This window comes from Aphanomyces invadans, assembly GCF_000520115.1.
Source record: "Aphanomyces invadans strain NJM9701 unplaced genomic scaffold supercont1.13, whole genome shotgun sequence".
Taxonomy (NCBI): Eukaryota; Oomycota; class Saprolegniomycetes; order Saprolegniales; family Verrucalvaceae; genus Aphanomyces; species Aphanomyces invadans.
This window is the reverse complement of record NW_008580158.1, coordinates 322,732-339,643: the sequence shown is the minus strand read 5'-3', so window position 1 is coordinate 339,643 and position 16,912 is coordinate 322,732. Positions and strand designations below refer to the sequence as shown.

General features: G+C 55.8%; 8 protein-coding genes across 12 annotated transcripts; 6 read left to right on the top strand and 2 right to left on the bottom strand.

Annotated features, from left to right (window-relative positions):
• The first annotated feature begins 16 nt into the window (after nt 1–16).
• H310_07084 (hypothetical protein) lies at nt 17–614 on the top strand. The gene has a single exon (XM_008872376.1). It carries the CDS (start codon nt 67–69, stop codon nt 607–609), a length of 543 nt encoding a protein of 180 aa, XP_008870598.1. The 5' UTR covers nt 17–66; the 3' UTR covers nt 610–614.
• Nucleotides 615–919: 305 nt separating this feature from the next.
• On the top strand, nt 920–3,039 carry H310_07083 (hypothetical protein). Its single transcript, XM_008872375.1, has 2 exons — nt 920–1,131; nt 1,186–3,039. The coding sequence occupies exons 1-2, from the start codon at nt 940–942 to the stop codon at nt 3,016–3,018; spliced, it is 2,025 nt and encodes a 674-aa protein (XP_008870597.1). The 5' UTR covers nt 920–939; the 3' UTR covers nt 3,019–3,039.
• Nucleotides 3,040–3,711: 672 nt separating this feature from the next.
• H310_07082 (hypothetical protein) lies at nt 3,712–7,790 on the top strand (the record flags this gene model as incomplete). The annotated part of the gene is made up of 16 exons (XM_008872374.1): nt 3,712–3,742; nt 3,789–4,018; nt 4,071–4,244; nt 4,300–4,393; nt 4,447–4,523; nt 4,580–4,813; nt 4,856–5,002; nt 5,064–5,157; nt 5,213–6,492; nt 6,539–6,871; nt 6,915–7,021; nt 7,074–7,186; nt 7,240–7,298; nt 7,351–7,446; nt 7,491–7,613; nt 7,670–7,790. The coding sequence occupies 16 exons, from the start codon at nt 3,712–3,714 to the stop codon at nt 7,757–7,759; spliced, it is 3,282 nt and encodes a 1,093-aa protein (XP_008870596.1). The 3' UTR covers nt 7,760–7,790.
• H310_07081 (hypothetical protein) lies at nt 7,745–8,371 on the bottom strand. Its single transcript, XM_008872373.1, has 2 exons — nt 8,215–8,371; nt 7,745–8,164 (listed from the first exon to the last, which is right to left on the bottom strand). Exons 1-2 carry the CDS (start codon nt 8,363–8,365, stop codon nt 7,791–7,793), a joined length of 525 nt encoding a protein of 174 aa, XP_008870595.1. The 5' UTR covers nt 8,366–8,371; the 3' UTR covers nt 7,745–7,790.
• Nucleotides 8,372–8,691: 320 nt separating this feature from the next.
• H310_07080 (hypothetical protein) lies at nt 8,692–10,008 on the top strand. Its single transcript, XM_008872372.1, has 3 exons — nt 8,692–8,814; nt 8,869–9,085; nt 9,131–10,008. Exons 1-3 carry the CDS (start codon nt 8,734–8,736, stop codon nt 9,859–9,861), a joined length of 1,029 nt encoding a protein of 342 aa, XP_008870594.1. The 5' UTR covers nt 8,692–8,733; the 3' UTR covers nt 9,862–10,008.
• Nucleotides 9,590–11,880, bottom strand: H310_07079. 2 transcript variants are annotated; one of them, XM_008872371.1, is made up of 4 exons: nt 10,821–11,880; nt 10,680–10,777; nt 10,099–10,621; nt 9,590–10,054 (listed from the first exon to the last, which is right to left on the bottom strand). In XM_008872371.1, exons 1-3 carry the CDS (start codon nt 11,839–11,841, stop codon nt 10,142–10,144), a joined length of 1,599 nt encoding a protein of 532 aa, XP_008870593.1. In that variant the 5' UTR covers nt 11,842–11,880; the 3' UTR covers nt 9,590–10,054; nt 10,099–10,141. The 2 variants fall into 2 exon arrangements, with proteins under 2 accessions (XP_008870593.1, XP_008870592.1); XM_008872370.1 differs by having other exon boundaries at nt 9,590–10,621.
• Nucleotides 11,881–11,958: 78 nt separating this feature from the next.
• H310_07078 (hypothetical protein) lies at nt 11,959–15,391 on the top strand. Of its 4 annotated transcripts, XM_008872367.1 has the most exons (12): nt 11,959–12,727; nt 12,778–12,900; nt 12,952–13,177; nt 13,232–13,399; nt 13,512–13,767; nt 13,843–13,929; nt 13,993–14,126; nt 14,180–14,337; nt 14,387–14,518; nt 14,562–14,634; nt 14,700–14,817; nt 14,868–15,391. In XM_008872367.1, the coding sequence occupies exons 1-12, from the start codon at nt 12,555–12,557 to the stop codon at nt 15,200–15,202; spliced, it is 1,983 nt and encodes a 660-aa protein (XP_008870589.1). In that variant the 5' UTR covers nt 11,959–12,554; the 3' UTR covers nt 15,203–15,391. The 4 variants fall into 4 exon arrangements, with proteins under 4 accessions (XP_008870589.1, XP_008870588.1, XP_008870591.1 ...); XM_008872366.1 differs by having other exon boundaries at nt 13,512–13,929; XM_008872369.1 differs by lacking the exons at nt 11,959–12,727; nt 12,778–12,900; nt 12,952–13,177 and having other exon boundaries at nt 13,195–13,399.
• Nucleotides 15,392–15,645: 254 nt separating this feature from the next.
• Nucleotides 15,646–16,588, top strand: H310_07077 (hypothetical protein; the record flags this gene model as incomplete). Its single annotated transcript, XM_008872365.1, has 1 exon — nt 15,646–16,588. The coding sequence occupies exon 1, from the start codon at nt 15,683–15,685 to the stop codon at nt 16,586–16,588; it is 906 nt and encodes a 301-aa protein (XP_008870587.1). The 5' UTR covers nt 15,646–15,682.
• Between the last annotated feature and the right edge of the window lie 324 nt (nt 16,589–16,912).

Genomic DNA, 16,912 nt, shown 5'->3' with positions numbered 1-16,912 from the left:
TTCGAGCTATCTTAAAGAAATCCAAATGCAGTACATTTATGACAAATCCTGCTTAAGGTGTGTGAAATGAAAACTTTGTCAATTTCAACCACGACGGTCTTGACGGTGGTCGTATCGCCCGCTTCTGGGACTCACGCCGTCGGCCAGAGCTCCCGCCTTCTGCAAAGCACGGGGGCATCTCTGTTGTCTCCGTGGCCGTGTTTTATGGTAGCGTCGTGTACGTCGGCGGACAGGCCGTCCTCCTCCCTGTATGTTGCTTCGGCCAGCGTGAACCCTCCCCGCTTGGTGGAGCCCATCTGCTGCTGGAATGTCGAAATACCCTACCGAAGAACTGACCAGCTTCCAAGGAAAGTGCTTTTGATGTCGATTCACGCGTTCATGTTGCCGATTCAGAAAGCACGCAGCCGACTCGCGATGTTCGAGACCAGACCACCGCCTGGACGCAGCGCGACCAGAGCCCTCGGAACAAACACCAGGACGCTGCGGCTGGTACCCGATCTTTCAGCTGAAGAAAGCGAGTGTCAGCTTGGTGGGTCCTGCCCACGTGGTTCTTGTCACTGTGCGGAGAAGGGTGAGCCAGCTGACGCGTTTAACACGTTAAATGCTTAAACAACCTGCTAAATGTTAAACGTACGCACTTTGGTACACTTTCAGGTGGACAACTAAAACGTACTCGACGTTAAACGACAAAGCAGTCATATCGCCTGAACCTGGTCCGAATTTAGGTAAGAAAACTAAAACAACCTAAAGCATGCATATGTGATCTTAGAGAATATATAGTATACTAAATTTGGTGTTTCGATAATCAATAAAAAGAGATAAATGCATTGAAATCGATGAAACTGTACGCTACCCATGGTGTCCCGCCATGCAGTACGTTAGTGGGCAGTTTCGTGTCGAGAAGCATTTCCGATTTTACGTCTGCAGGACGCGGCGGCCATGACGCTCGCAATGTCGATGGGCACGATGAACCAGGTGTTCGTGGATGGAGCGTCGGACGAGGCCCCGCGCATCCTTCGACAGGACCAGCTCATGCTCCCTCACCTATACGCCCCTCTCAAGTCCACGTCTGCGTGCCATGAGTGCACGAAAGCATTTACCACGTTTCGCCGCAAGTACAATTGCCAAATGGTATCTATTCGTATTTCTCCATGCCGACGCCTCCATCTAACATGGCCGCTGCAGTGTGGCGAAGTTGTGTGCCGTAACTGCACTGTCGCGTACGTCGCCGAAGTGTCAAATGATGTGATCGACGCCAAGGTTTGCATGTCGTGCGTGTCGATTGTCGAGGCTGAATACCATGCAGCCATGCCAACAGCAGCTGCTCCACAGCGTTCGTCCCCTCGAGCAAGCCATTTCCGCCACACATCGCTCTCAGCGAGTAACCAGTCGTCCTCTGCGTGCGGCGACCACGGCGGGTTCTCTGTCGAGTCGCAATTGGAAGAGCTTCGCACAACCCGGTCGTTGCCGGCGACTTTCACGGCTCTCGTCGCGGTCAGCTCTTCTTCGTCAACCGAGGAAAATTTGCTTCCGGGCCACAACTACCCCGTGCAGCTCGTGACCGCTACCACCGCTTACGACTACATCCTCGACTTTAACTGGGCCAACCCTTGGCCCAAGCCCCCCGTCGTGGCCAACGATGCCCAGCGGGTCCAGGTGCTGCGGAGCTATCCCATTCTCGACGGTGTCGACCACGTGTCGGGGTTTGACGCAATCTGCGAGTTCGCGTGCAATGTCCTGCATTGCCCAGTTGCCATTGTGAGCGTAATCGACGACAAGTACCAGCGCTTCCAAGCCAGCGTTGGGCTTGCCCAGGACAAAATTCCCCGGAACGTGGCGTTTTGTGCCCACGCGCTCTTGTCCAAGGAACCGATGGCCGTGCTGGACACGACGCAGGACGAGCGTTTTAAGTCGAATCCCATGGTCACAGGCGCTGGCATTCGCTTCTACGCGAGCGCGCCTATCTGTGCGCCGAGCGGCCACGTCCTCGGCACGGTATGTGTGATGGACCAAGTCACGCACCCTAATGGGGTCGACTTGAGCTTGCTCGAAGTGTTGGCGAACGTCGTGATGAAGAAGATGGACGACTCTGAGCGGAGGAGACTTCCAAGCATCAGCGCGCCAACGCGCCCGTCGTCGTCGGAGGACGGTGGAAAGGTCAGTCGACGAAACAGCAGTGGTAGCTCGACCCGTGTCCATCGCACATCGTCCAGCGGCCACGACCTTGATTGTGCGACCCAGCACCTCGACAGCTCGGAGCGGATGTCGACGATGGCGGCCATCGCCAACACCGGCATCAGGGACAACGTGATTTCAACCGATGCCGTGGCGAACCACCACCACCACCAGCAGTTCTTCATCTCGCCCGACGAACTGAAGCCGCGAACTCAGTGGGTGTCGGACTCGAAACGCCACATTTGCCAAGTGTGCAGCCGCAAATTTTCCATGCTCCTTCGCAAGCACCATTGCCGCCTCTGCGGCGAAGTAATATGCAAGCATTGTGCCATGTCCACGATGCTCGTGAAACAGGACAAAATGGTTGCGATCATGGCTTGCATGGAGTGCCTTCGTACTCGATCTGGCTCGGTCGATCCGGCGACCATCAACAACAGCAGCAGCATTTCTTCCCGCCACCATATCGACGTCGACTCGATCATCCTGCATCCGCGCCGAGGGGGAGACGTCCCGTCGAGTCTCGAGAGCGACACCACTTTGAAGCGGCTAGCCACATCGATCGACGAAACCGAAGTCGTTGACGAACCAGAACCGGCCGAATTTATTCCTGTGCTCCTGCGCCATCAAGCGTACGACGTTGACACCAACTCGACCATGTACAGCAATCACAACTTGATCCTGGAGCCGCGAGTTGCCGACGTCACTCCCCCGCGCGACTTCACGCAGCAAGAAATCCAGTCAATGCTCGTGCGGCTCCTGTCTCAAAGCAACGATATCCAACAACAGATCTCTCAGACCGCCGCCCCGCCCCCCGCTTCGTCACATCGAAGCACATCTCGTTAACTTAATCGTGGTATGTCCTCCTGTTGTCGTCGTTGTCGTGGGACGAGGTGGCTGGATGCGTCCGTGGCGGCCACATCCGCATCTCCCACCTACTGTATATCTGTGGTGGAAGCACACTCGCTCGGACTGATCAACTGTGTGTGCCACAAGGAGCCAGCACCCGCACCAGCCGGTGAAGCCGACAACCGCGGCCTTTGCCGCCGCTGTCGTCCATTGTCTGGGAAAATGTCGTTAGTCGCCTTAGATAGGGCTTTTCGAAATAGGGTTTTCCGATCAAGCCAAAGCGGTACGGATAGCATTATGCGGAAGACTTTTGGCCTGACCAGATAAATTTGAGCGCATGGCGAACCGCTGGCTACCTGCATAAAGAGCCACACCACATGAAGTGCATCTACGTAAGCATTTGTACGTGGCACAGTCAGCGGCTTTACTACGTGCTCGTGTAACAGGGACGCGTGTGCAAGACAGACTCAACGCTGCAAGATCGCCTGATCGAGAAAGGAAGGTTCATGATCGCCTGAAAGAGTGAAAGGTGCACAACTGCAACTCCTAGTACCAGCAATGACGGGGATTCCATCCACGACCGCGAGCGAGCGTGTAATGCGTTAGAAAGCTCCAAAGGCCAAGGGATCGTGCTTGAGTTCGTGTCTGCATCCGTGTGGGATTGTGAAACGGTTGGCAGTTACAGCGCCGATGTTCACCCGGCGCAAGGCGGCACAAGCTGGTACGTTGTTGGGGCATATACGTGTGAATGATCTTACTTGAACCAGTGGACCCACCCTCCACAGCGCTCTTACCGAGTCTGCCATCGGCACAATGCACTGTGCTTCTCGCCCTTGTCGAGCACTTGGCAGCCCACAAGGCCCACAAGTCCAAACTGTTCCAGTTGGAAGGCAGACCGTCCGAGAGGAAAACCCTCCTGGAGCACGTGTACGCCGGCACCCACCCGACATCCCTTAAGCCGTTCTCGTCCCGTTCCATGTCGTTCGTCGTGCGGCATGTAAGGATATCCCGTTGTCACAAAGGAACACACAGGTCACCACTTCGAGCAGGTTTTGGCTACACAATATGCGCCACTGCTACCTTATCCAGCGTACGATAAGCTAGTGTCTGCGGTGCAAGCACCACATGCTGCAGCGTTTACTGCGGCAGTCCAGACCGAGCTCAACGCTATGCCAAGTGCTCATGCCAAACTCCTCCAAGCGTTGTGCCTCCTCATGGACAAGGTAAACCCACGTGTCATGCTATGTCTCAATCAATGGTTTGGGGGGACTATACTAGGTATGCATGCAACTGATGGTGGCCGAAGAAGGCCTTGTTGTACACCTGGGCGTGCATCTCTGTCGCCCGTCGGAAAATCCCAAAACACTCCAGGGTAGTGTGGCCACCATGACTTCATCGCTCGCTTCACTGAGCAATGTTCGTCAGGCACAGTTGGGTTGCGGCGTAATATGTGCACGCGACTTCTTGGAACCTTCCGAGCCCTCGACTTTGGAGGCAAATCTGTGCGTTGTCACGATCGCTTACGGTGCGCAACTCGTCACCAAATTCGTTCATGTAGAGGGTCGTGACCCCGGCCCCTGGCCATCGTCGACGCAGCAGCTGTCGTACGTGGAGTCCCTCACTCGTCCAGGACACAGAACGATTTCTGGCATACATCCTGGCGTCGAATGCCCCCAAACAAGACTTGTTTCTGCGGCAGCCAGATACCTCGAATGTTCAAATGCTCCTCGCTAACAACTCCATTGCAGTTGATCAATGCCCCTTGCACGACGTAGCAGGCGTCGTCAAAGCTGTACGATTCGACCGTCGAGTGCGTTGTCACGTGCTTGAGTAGATTTTACATCGCACCGACGCACTGGTGCCAGAGGAAATGTACTCGCTGTGCCAAGACCCCGACGGACACAAATTTCATCTTGCGCTGACTCACTTGCCGCCGCTTCACCGCCGCATCGTGTGGCAATTGTTTCGTTGCATCGTGCAGGTGAAGCATCCACATACTGGAATCCAACCACCTGATCGTCGAGCATGCTGACAAACGCTAGGCTGTGCAAGCCGGCGCGTCCATCGAGTTGCTCAGTGCTGCGCTGTCTTGCCACATCTTTTCCCAGCTCAAGTTCCTCGGGCCGGCATCGGGAGGTACGCACGACAATTCGCCCCATTTGTGTGAGTGCAATGAGTAAATCTGTTGAAGGCGCAGCCACCAAGTATCATCGCCACGAGTTGGAACGCCTCGCCACCCAAGTGCTTCGCTGCGTCGAGGCGATTTCCAGGCGACACGATGCAACTTGTGGCAGTTTTCGCGTCGCCGTGCTGGCTGTACGAGTGGCCCTTCGGCTGAAAGGAGGCCTTCGTCGCGACCTGAACGCCTTGCGAAGCGACGAGACGGCCCCTAGTCACGCACAGGAAGCTGTTGTCGTGCTAGCCTCCTGCGCTGCGACGGCCACAAGCACTTCAAAACCCCATAGCGAGATTCGTGCCACTACAACATCGGTAGCATCTACACAGGGTTTGCGTGCAAGTAGAGAAGCTCAAGAGCTTTCCACCACACAAGCTTTCACCTGTCTGACCGCCGCAGACGACTCCGCAACGTCCGGCACAGCAGCCATTCCAAGTGTCGTGGCGCACGCGATAGCCGCCGCCCACGTGAACTCAAGGCACGACGCGCGTCAGGCTGACAGAGTTTATTCCACCAACATGGCCATTCCAAGCGACACCAAATCCAGTCCGTGTCGAAATGCCGACGCCGCTGTGCCACTAGCACGCTCGCCTTCGAAAGCTGTGTCCCACTTGGACGTCCACGTTGATTCGACCTCGAACGCACATGCCGTTTGCAAGTCGACGTCGCCCGCACGGCAAATGACATGGCTGTCGTCGCATGCAAACCTGAAGGCCAAGCCAAATCGAGCAAATGTGGGGAACGCGCGATCGTCGCCGACCATTTCCCACGACGACATGACAACCTCGATATTGCCACTCCCGACGCAGTCGGCATTACCGCGATCCATTGCACTTTTGACCCACGACGACACCACACCAGCCAACAGTGCGGAAGGCAAGGTCGCGTTTGCGCCTTCTCTCGCGACGCCGCAGCCCTTGTTACGTCCAACTGCAGTTGACAGCGCGATTTCAAGTGTGGCGGATGACGCCGCTGACCACCCAACCCACTCGTTGGAGTGCTCTGTGGCAATCGATCACATAAACGAATCTGTCCTCCCTCTCCGACGTCGCTCATCCAAACAAGGACACAGCGGCGTAGGAAAGGCGGCGAGCCGAGCTGCGATTCCAGCTGAGTGGCGTCCCATAGCGCCAGTCGGCAGCGTGGCTCTATTGGAAAGCCCGACGTCGAAAGCCAAAGTGGGCTCTTTTCCCACCGCTTCACACCTAAATCAAGACCAACAGCTCGAGCAGGACTTCCCCGACGAAATCTCGAAAATGCTTCAACAGCCGAATCAAGACTTAGCAGCTCAACTTGTACGATCCCGGCCACCGCAACGTGGGCTGAGGTCGTGCTTCGTAGGCTCTCTGGGAGCATCTCTCGACATTCAAGTTGTTCGATGCCACGGGTCGATTTGTGCCATGGAGCGATATTGCGACGCTCGTGTCGGACCCAAGCGAAACGCAGTGTCGCGAGCGCTTCGAAGCGCTCCGTGTGCCGCTAGCGCGACCAAAAGCTCTTTGGCGTGTTCTGTACGCCATTTATGCTGCGTACAAGGCGCCACACGACGTGTTGGAATGGCCCGGTGTGCAGCGCCTGTGCCGCGATTGTCTCTTGCCGTGCCAGTCTCACCAACGCATCATGAATGCCTTTCGCAGCGTTGGGTCGACCACAACGGGCTTGGCATTCCATCAGGTACAGAGCTGCCGGGCTAGAAAACTCAAAAATTCTCTGATAGTTCTATGGCCTTCTCGCCCACTTTGACGACCCAAATGTGCCTGGCGCGTCCACCATCCCAATCCAGGACGTCGTTATGGTCTATCTGCTTCCGTCGGCCCGTCGAACGTGCGATAAACGGCATCCCGCGTGGCCGTTCAATCAATCTTGGGATTTGTAGGATCGACGCGGACAAGGTGCAGCCATCCGGTCAGGAAGCGCAATGGCCGCCTCAACTACGTCGCTTGGTATTCCGGAGACTACCAGCAATCAAAATGTTGTGTAGCCATTTTGGTAAGGCACTCCACATGGATATTGGAACCAGACTCCATTCTTCGAGCGTGTAGCGCGCCCAGGTGCCGCACGGCGGCGCGAACCCACGACAATGCGCCTACAATTCCGCGAGGTAGGACTAGGATGTAAGAGACACCTCGTTGACGTGTGTGCTGTCTTGCAAGATGCTGGCATGGCTACAACACCTTCACATCGTCCCCGACCTGGCCAACGAAAATATCGTTCGGGAGAGATTCTTGTCCAGTTTGGGCAGTTGCGAGGTTCCGTCGCTCTCGTCGTTGGCCTCACTCATTGTGCCGTTCAGGCGGACGGACAGCCGTCCATCGGGATGGCCTTCCCAGCCGCTGTCGCGTGGATAATGGATCTGGGCTTGTCCATCCTGAGCCACCCTCGCCTCGCCCGGGTGTATTCGACCGAAGTTGACAAGGTAATCTGCTCCATATCCTTTCTGAACAGTTTGGTAAGCGAGCAATCGAACGGTAGGTGCTCGTAGTGCTCGACGTGTGGGGCCTTGCGGACGAGACCCTCCTACGTGGCGCGTCGGTGGACGTCGGATCCTTCGAAGAGATCTAGCACTATTTACACGTCTTACAGTCTGTGCGAACTACGTTGCCAGGTTGTGGCCAGTTGATTTCGCTTGAGACAGAAGCGCCGAGATCGGCACCATCGTCTGCCGCCATTCTGGATTTTCTTTCCACATGCGATCGTCTCCTTCGTACTTTTCGAGCTTCCATATTGGAACGCGAGCTTTAAGAGTGTCGATGGCGAATGCCACTGCTTCGAGGGCCTCACGTCGATGCGGTGATGAGACTGCAATCACAACACTCGCTTCCTTGACCGCGACCACGCCCAGCCGATGAAGTAATGCGATTCCCACGACTCCCGGCCACGATGTCCGAATCGACGTGCATATCGCGCGGAGTTCCTTCTCCGCCATTGGGACGTATCCTTCGTACTCGAGGTGTACGACCTTCTTGCCTACACACGCATGCAACCATGACGACGGGTGGTGAAAGACAGCGACAAACCTTGAAAGGTGTCGCGCGTCGTTCCAATGAAGGACGAGATGCCGCCAGCACTCGCATGCGTTACGTGGGCCACGGCTTCATCATGATCCAGCACCGCTTCGGTCACCCGGATCAAGTCTGGGATCGTCGTCGCCATCGGCCAATTCAGCATTCCGGATAACATTTCCACAGTCCAACGAATTCATCGTATGTCATCATAGTCCAGCGAATTCATCAATGGCATCCAGGATTCACTGAAGTCGGGCAAGCGCCCCTGCACACAGCCACGCCCTCACAAGGACGTCTTGGTGGATGGATGGCAGTGGCTGCCCGAGCATGCTTTCGATGCCTTCGAAGTCGGGACCTGTCGATGTGATGATCCCCCTATAATTCCCAGGATATTTTTAGTGGAAAAAAATCGTCAGATTTGCGGATTTTGTGCAACAAATATGCGAATTTTCGTGCATTTTTCGAATCGAATGCGTTGAAGAATGTTGCCGACGATCTGCTGGGCCATGAGAGAATGGCTCAATCGCAAACATGCAAGTGTCGAGTCGCATGGAAGGCGCCCTCTTCGGGCTGTTCGTGGCCGATGCCGTCGCCATGCCAGTGCATTGGATGGTACGTCTTCGTGAACGATATGCGCCAGCGTGACGTGGGGTGTCTGTCGTGCAGTACAACCTCGACCAACTCCAGGCAGACTACGGTCGCATCACCGGCTACACCAAGCCCAAGGACACGTTTGTTGGGAGCATCATGAACTTGTCAAACACGGGAGGAGGCGGTCGGGGTAGCGACAAGGGCGATGTTGTTGGGTCGGTAATCCTGCACGGCAAGAAGAAGTACTGGGTTCGAGGAGGCAACTTCCACTACCACTTGGGGCTGCAAGCAGGTACGTTCCTCACTACTGCGAAGGTCGACGTCACCTTTCGTATAGGTGAAAACACGCTGGAGGCGCAATTGGCGAGATTGCTCGTGCGAACGCTGTCGACGACGAAAGCATCGTCGCCCGCGGCAGAATTCCAGCAAGCCTACATCGAGTTCATGACAACCCCCGGGAGCCACAACGACACGTATGCTTCAACATGCCATCGCATGTTCTTTGCGAATTGGGCGGCTGGGACGCCCCCAGCGGACTGCCCCGACAACGACGGCCACAACGTCGACGCGATCGACCTCCTCACACTAACCATTCCCATCACGTTGAAGTATGCTACTGCGTCGGTCGACGAACGATATCGCCACGTCCGAGAGATTATCGCCACGACTCGCCGCGCGCCATCCATGTCCAAATACGCGGAAACGTACTCGGACATCTTAGTCGCCGTTCTGCATGGACAAGACCTCCGCACGGCCATTTCACAGCACACGGCGGGCGACATGGCGTCGTCGATCCGTCGGAAGGACCCAATGGTGGCATGCTACATGGAATCATCGTTTCCCGCGCTGCTGCACTTTGCCTACAAGTACGCTGACAGCCCCGAGGCCGCGGTCCTGGCCAATGCCAACGCCGGGGGCGAAAACGTCGCGAGGGGGGCGGCCCTGGGGGCGTTGCTCGGTGCTGCCCACGGGAAGGCGAGGTTTCCCCAGTGGGCCCGTGATGGGCTGTACGCCAAGGATGCCATCAACGCCGAGATCGACGCCTTCTTGACGACGTTGAACACCTGACTTGGTAGTTTGCCGCAGTGCAAACCATGATTCGTAACATGCTGGATTCGTTGGACAGACCTAACTTCTCCGCCATGACGGCCGCACTGAGTAGTAGCGCGGTGCAACCCATGATTTGAAGGCTACAACATGACTGTCCATTCCGACAAGAGTTGCCGCAACCGTTGTCGATCGCCCTCGCGGGAACCTCTTGCTAGGATTGCCGTCAGAGGAACGCTGAGCATGCGGCTCTCTTACGTTATTCGTGTTGAACGAGCCCGAGCCTACGTCCTGTCGACGACTAAATGTGGTGATAAGGCCCGGGCAAGTCATCTTCGTCGGCGACGGGACTGGCCGATGGCGGCGGCGCCGTGTCGTCTGCGTACATGGTTGATGGGTGGTCGTCGGGTGGAATGGCCGGGACTTGGTCTTCATCTTGCCACAACGCACGCACTTGATCCGGCCAAAAGTAGAACGCCACAAGCCCGAACGGAAGAAAGGGGAGGGCCAGCACCAACGCTGCGGGAACCATGAGCACCCACCCCGAGATGCAAAAGCACCCGAGGAAAGTGGACTGGCCGGTCTCGCGGCTCGTCATGCAGCACGGGATACAGCAGCACCCGATGATCGAGAATGCAATCGCCATCAAAAACGCCGGCGGACCAAACACGATGCATAGCACCAGGCGAAACAGAAACCACGATATCTTGTTGAGCATGGACGGCTGGCCCGCGGTCGACTCGGACATTTGAGCACCGGCGCATCCCGCGAGGTTCCACCACTACATTCGCATGAGTCCATTTCAACGGGGATTTCTCGTGTCGAGGTGGCCATGGCACCTGGAAATGCTCGGGAAAGACGCCGTCGTCGACCTGTTTCCCGCAGAGCCAGCAAAAGTGGATGCCGCACGTGATGCACTTCATTTGGTTGCACCCACCTATGCCCCCGTCACATCGAAAACTCCACGCCATCGCACGCACCGCTCTTCTCGACGGGCGACTTACACCCTGGACACAGCTTTGCGATTTGGCTGATCTTGGCCTGGTTCAGCTTTTCTTCGGCGCGCCGCGATTTCTCGTACTCGACGCAGGATGTCCCAGGGTGTGCACTGCTGTGGCTAAAGCAGTACACTTCATGGCATTCGTCGCACGTGATGGCCGGGTCGACCGCCGCGGTAGCGCTGACTTGGACGTGGTGGCAAAATGGACACTCGCGCGCGTTCGCGTGCTCTTTGTTGAATTTGAATTTTTCGTACTTGGACCACACTTCGTCGGACGAGATGACTGCGCGGAGGTCTGTGGGGTGAATAGCGGCGTGGCAGGTCGTGGGAATGGCGGAGTCGCTGCCGTCGTCGGACGGTGGCGATGTGAAGAAGCACGTGGGATACACGAGGCCGTCGGTGATCTTGGATGCCACGTAACCCTCCATGCACTCGATGCAGAAACGGTGGCCGCAGGCATTCAGCATGATCGTGGACGCGACGTCGACGTATTCGAGGCAGATTTGGCAGTAGCACGTCTCGGTGTATCCCAAAAAAGACCCGATCGAACGCAGGAGCGTATCCGTTGTCGACCCTTGCTGGTCAATGTTGTCCAAGGAAGGACGGTACGTATTGCGCACCCCGCTGCGGGGAGTTGTGGCGGCGGCGGCACCACCTACCGACGACGTCGAACGGCCAAGCGATGTCAACCGCAGCAGTGCATTCGTCGCATAGCTCGAATCGCTTGTGCCTTTGGTCAAAATCGGATTCCTCGGGGGTGCTGTTGCTTCGAGAATACGGTCGTGAAGTGCTCGCTTGAGGTCAATCGCGGAATTCGTCCACAAACCTGGGTGTTGGTGTTCGTGCGCATCGAGCGTAGTCAGGACGCGGCCACCGGATGTGTCTCCGTTCTTTGTCACGATAGCGTCCAGATTGGATTGTATGTCTCGAAGAACTACAACGAGCGCTTCCGACGAATCGACCGTCCACAGGCGGCCGAAGAGTGCTTCCTCCAAGCTCATCGTCGCCACTTCGTGCACACGGTGCGATCGCTCTCGCACTGCCTGACAAGAAATTCAGCATCCGGATAGCGACATGACCAACATTCTCCTTGTCGACTGTCCCCGGCAAGAGAGTTGCTACACTTTGCCACAATCCATCCAAGCGACTGCAAGCTTGGTGGGCAAGCCAAAGCCAGTGGTGTCCATGTCGCTCTAGGCTGCGTTGAAGCAGCGGTAAGTGTGAAGGACGCCTACTGTGCGAACGGGTGTTGTGTGGCTGCCAGCCCACATGTAGCTCTCGAGGTGCCCAAGCTCGTGGTTGTGACGGAAAGCAGCGCGTGCAAGTTAACAAGTGTCGGCAGTGTGCCAGCGCCGAAGGGAAGTCGTAGGCTGCCTTTCGACGAAACGCCAGCGACACCGCGCTCTACTCAAATGACAGCGCTGGTTGATCACAATTCAAGACGGAACACTAACCTTGGATTAGACTTTGTCAGCACCTCAATGTCAAGCGGCATGGCAAATGGGGTAGCTCAAAGGATGATGTTGCACCGCGGTGGCGCGATGGCGGGCACGCAGTCGATTGGATTTCCTTTGATTGAGCGATGTTGGCCGACAACCCCGAAACCCCGTTTGTGTAATCGGATCCGTCGATATTCCGGATAAAACGACCGTTACACTTCGTGAAGATTTGGATCGCCCGACGACGGCTACAGGGGCCGCCACCGCTGGCTGCGATGACGTTGTTTGAGGATGTGATCATCGTCGAGTTCGAGAAGCAGACACAGACTCCTCAAATTGCATGGCGCTACCTCACGGACGCGGCTTGTGCCCATGTGAACAACAAGTCGACGATTCCCGTTGGCCTGGCAGCAATCTGCGCCCCCGCGGCGGGGAAATTCCAGAAGAGGTAGGCTGACACTGTTTTGATAGCGACTTGCAGTTCAACGGTCATGCCAGGGGTATGGAGTTCACGTTTACCATTTCAGACGGTCGTGCACGGCAGCAATACGGCTACGTCAAACAGATCTTCGTCGTGACCGAAGACATGTCAACCCAAGTCGTGTGCATACTTGGCCCAAAGTAACGCAGTCACCATTGGATGGGATGGATCTCAGACGGCTCTGACATTAGGCCAATGTACGTGTGGTTCACGTGGGTTCTGCGTCTCTTCCACGCCCGCTTGTTACACGATCCATCGCGCCGCTCGGCAGTCACGTTACTCAATGCTGTTCGAAAAGCCGCCGACGCCGACTTTACGTTTCGCCTCGCGTTGGACCACAGCACAAATCCAGCCTTGTACACGTTTCCGCTGCACCCACCTGGTACATTTGGCTTACGCACGATGGACCCTCACATCGTACGTCTCGAATGTTAGCCATATATGATTCATCCTTGACGTATGCTGATGCAGCTCAACAACCGATCGTTCACCAACAAGTTGCAGTCACCCACCGTCCTGCTCGTTCTCCTCAGCGCGCTCTTGCACGAGCAAAAGGTGCTACTGGTGCACGACGAGCGCGACGTCCTTCGCGGGACGTGCCAGCTCCTGCTTCGCCTGCTCGTGCCGTTCACGTGGAAGGTATGTTGTTTGCGTGAACGACTTGGCGGGTTTGCAACCTTTTCATGCAACAACCTCGGCACATTGCTGCGCACATCATATCTCTGACACGAAGATTGGGTTTGTTTTGTAGCATCTCCTCATTCCCGTCCTGCCACTTGACTTGCTGAGCTACGCCCAGGCACCGATTCCTTACTTGCTGGGCTTGACCACGGACGCCTACAGCAGAGCGGCGCTCACGAACGCGATAGTATTCAACCTTCACGAAGAGCGCATCGAGCTCCACAACCTGTACGCAGGGTTTCCCACGCTCTGCTGCGACGAATGCCCGTTCATCCCGCCTGAGTCCAACGCTGCCGTCCCGTTTGCGAAACTCGCGTCGTCTGCTCGTACGTATGCCGCACGAACGGCCGTCCCCTCGCTGTTGTTTGGATCTGTTTTGAACTTGTGGACGCCCTCGGCAGGCCATGCTGCGACTGGCAATGCGCCCCACAGCAACCTTGTCGACGCATTTCGTCATGACTTGCAGCATTGCTTTATGAACACACCAGGTACTCTTTGCTTCGACCAAGCGCACTGAATGCACAAAGGAACGTCTCTGCAACCTCTCGTAGATGGGATTGAAGCGTGTGTGAACGCGTTGTTCCTTCACGTGTTTGGACAAATCGACTGGACCCGGGTTGGCACGACCCAGGAAGCGACCGAGCGATTCCAGCGCGCCATTGCTGGACAGTACCCCCCGTCGATGGTCCGTCTCGGCGACACCTCCATGTACCCATTGTCTGAATGGATGCACCCCAGGTGCGGTTCTTCACCGGGCTGTGCTCGCGCGAAGTACTCGGGCTGTACTTTACGCATGCCCTATCGACCAAGGCCACCCACTTCCACGGACCGCTGGCCGTGTGTAGTCGCGGCGCCGATCAAACGTACGCAGCACTCAAACGCGCGCTGCAAAAACGGTAGGCGAGTTGCGACAGCGTCCGGTGTTCCATGAGGCGCTCTGTCTAGTGCCACGTACATCCAAGAGTACCCGAGCATTGTGCAGATCTTGAACGGGTTTTGCAGTACGACTGCTGGCACGAACGAGCGAGACTTCACGACCAAGGAGCTGCGACCCTTGGCAGACGCGAGCTACCACATGTACGTAATGCGCCATGAACATGTCCCAATCGTCGACTGCTAGGGACCAGTGTGCGCTGATGGTGGACATTCTGTGGGAGCGGCTTGGCGACGCGAACTTTTCCACGTTATCTTGTGTGAGTTGCTTTTCGTTTCCTTTTTCAACAGTACTAGAATGAGGGCGTCACCGGTTCGCCACTAGGTGCTGCAAGTGCTCGTCTTCCTCGCGATTTACGGGTGCGAAATCGCCATGGAGTACATGCGGTTCAAGGAGTGCCAACGGGATCACTGTCAATTCCTTCAACAGCATCCCGCGAAATGTAAAAGCCGTCTAGGCTCAAGATGGACTCAACTTGACTGGGCGGTCTAGGCATTGTGGACAAGGCGGCGTTGCTGCTGGATTTTATGGCCTCTCCGCACCGGTGGTTCACGATGCGGGCGACGCGAAGCCAAGAGCTGTGGCTGTCCACGGTTGTCTTCCCTCGCTTGGACATATGGACGTTGTCAAAGCGAACGTCGGCTATCCCGCCCTTTGCAACCCTGCACCACACCATCGGCCGCTTCCATCAACCCGTGCATTCTGTGAATCTGTTGGATTTGGACTTTCATGTCCCAGCCTCCCCTGGGCTTACGTCCAAGTCGACCCACGAGCTTCATGGCGATCCATTCGACGCCAACGCGTCGTTTCCCACGCATTGGGGCTAGCTGCTCGCGAGTGCAGCCACGTCACACCATGTGAGTTGTGTTGGTATCCTCTATTTAGTGCCCCTGGTCACATCTATCGTGGCGACGAATTACACTATTTGAATGATGAGCGCGGATTTGAAAATATAGTCCCAACACCCATGGGCAAGGGCATTCGCTCATGGTAACAATGGAACTACTTCAGGTACAAAGCTTTGGCCTTTCCTACGAGCTCCAATCTCTGGAACGTCCTTTTGGCGCTTATCAATGAGCTCTGTGCACATCATGTTACGCTGGGCTTGGGGCGTGCATTCCGTGGACATTGTCACACTAATATCTCCCTTGACATCACATTCTACGGTACCTCCTGACTTTAAGAACACCTCGATAAAGTACGACCTTTCGAGCGAAATGACCCTTCAAGATTCGCACTTGACTGATGGTGCCGTTAGTCGGGTTAACCACGACGGTTGCAACAGGCGCAGATCTCAAGATACGTCCATGCAGATCTACGCGAGTGTCCGAAGGCTGGCGTTGGGAGCGCCTGCCATGCGAGTGCTCCATGGTGTGGTGGCGGCGGTGGCGTACTTTTTTTGCAACTTTACCACGTTGGAAGCTGTGCTGTTGGACGTGCTGTTGGATCTCGGTAGCCGCATGGTGGCGACGGCACTGGCATGGCCGGATGCTAGCTATGTGGCTAGCAAGTACGTGCGGCTGAAAGACCCGGAGTTTCACCTGGAGGGAGAGATTCCGCACATTCGATTTGACTTGTCCTACACCACGAATCTGACGTCAATCTCCAAGCTCTTCCACAACCCCGAGCTATTTCATCAACTTGAAGCAGCAACGATTCGCCCTGCCATGCGACGAGTGCTACCATCGTTTGTGCTGGAGCAGTCGCTCACTATCCATGACAACTGCCTTCAAATCCAGACAACATCATGTTCGATTTGCTGGGACTCTGTCACCGACAATCGCGGGAAGTGCAACGCGGCCCATCATCTTCCTTGCGGCCATGGTTTCCATCTCCAATGCATTCGTGAATGGATGAAGCGAGATTCTACCTGCCCACTGTGTCGACGATCTCTGCCTTCGGTTCAAGACACGTTTGAGATTGACCACGTCGCCACCAAACTTGTCCCCCGAAACGCTCGCCTTTCCCGCGGTGAAATGGTCGTCATGCTTAAGCGAAGAGCAGCTGAATCTGGTGCATCAGTCGATGGGTTTCCAATTCGATGCACTGTGGATGGTCGCTTACCGTCACGCTCGACTCTGCTTCACTGGCGCCGTCGGGGCATGATCTCGTTAAAGCGCTTCATCCGCAAATGGCTGCGAGAGTATGTGATCCACTTCGTCGTTTTTGCCATGTGCTACAAAGGTCTCCTCATCAGCATGACTTGGATATGACCTTGATACTCTTATCTAAATAGTTACAACATATATTCGATTTTCAGTAAATTGAGATACGAAATTCTATATACTTGAAATTGGCCAATGAAATGGCTACGTTCTTCTATTTCGATGAATTAATCACCAATGAAAGGGCTACTTTCACTCTATTTCGACAAATCAAACGCAACCATGTGCAAAGGCTAATGTCAGGCAAAGTGAGCACTATCTCACACTTTCAACACATCAAGGACAAGCTATAGCCTGTTCACGCTATGATGGTGCACGGCATCAACAGAAGATCTGAACGGCAAGCCCCGAGGAGCTACCCATGATGTGGCC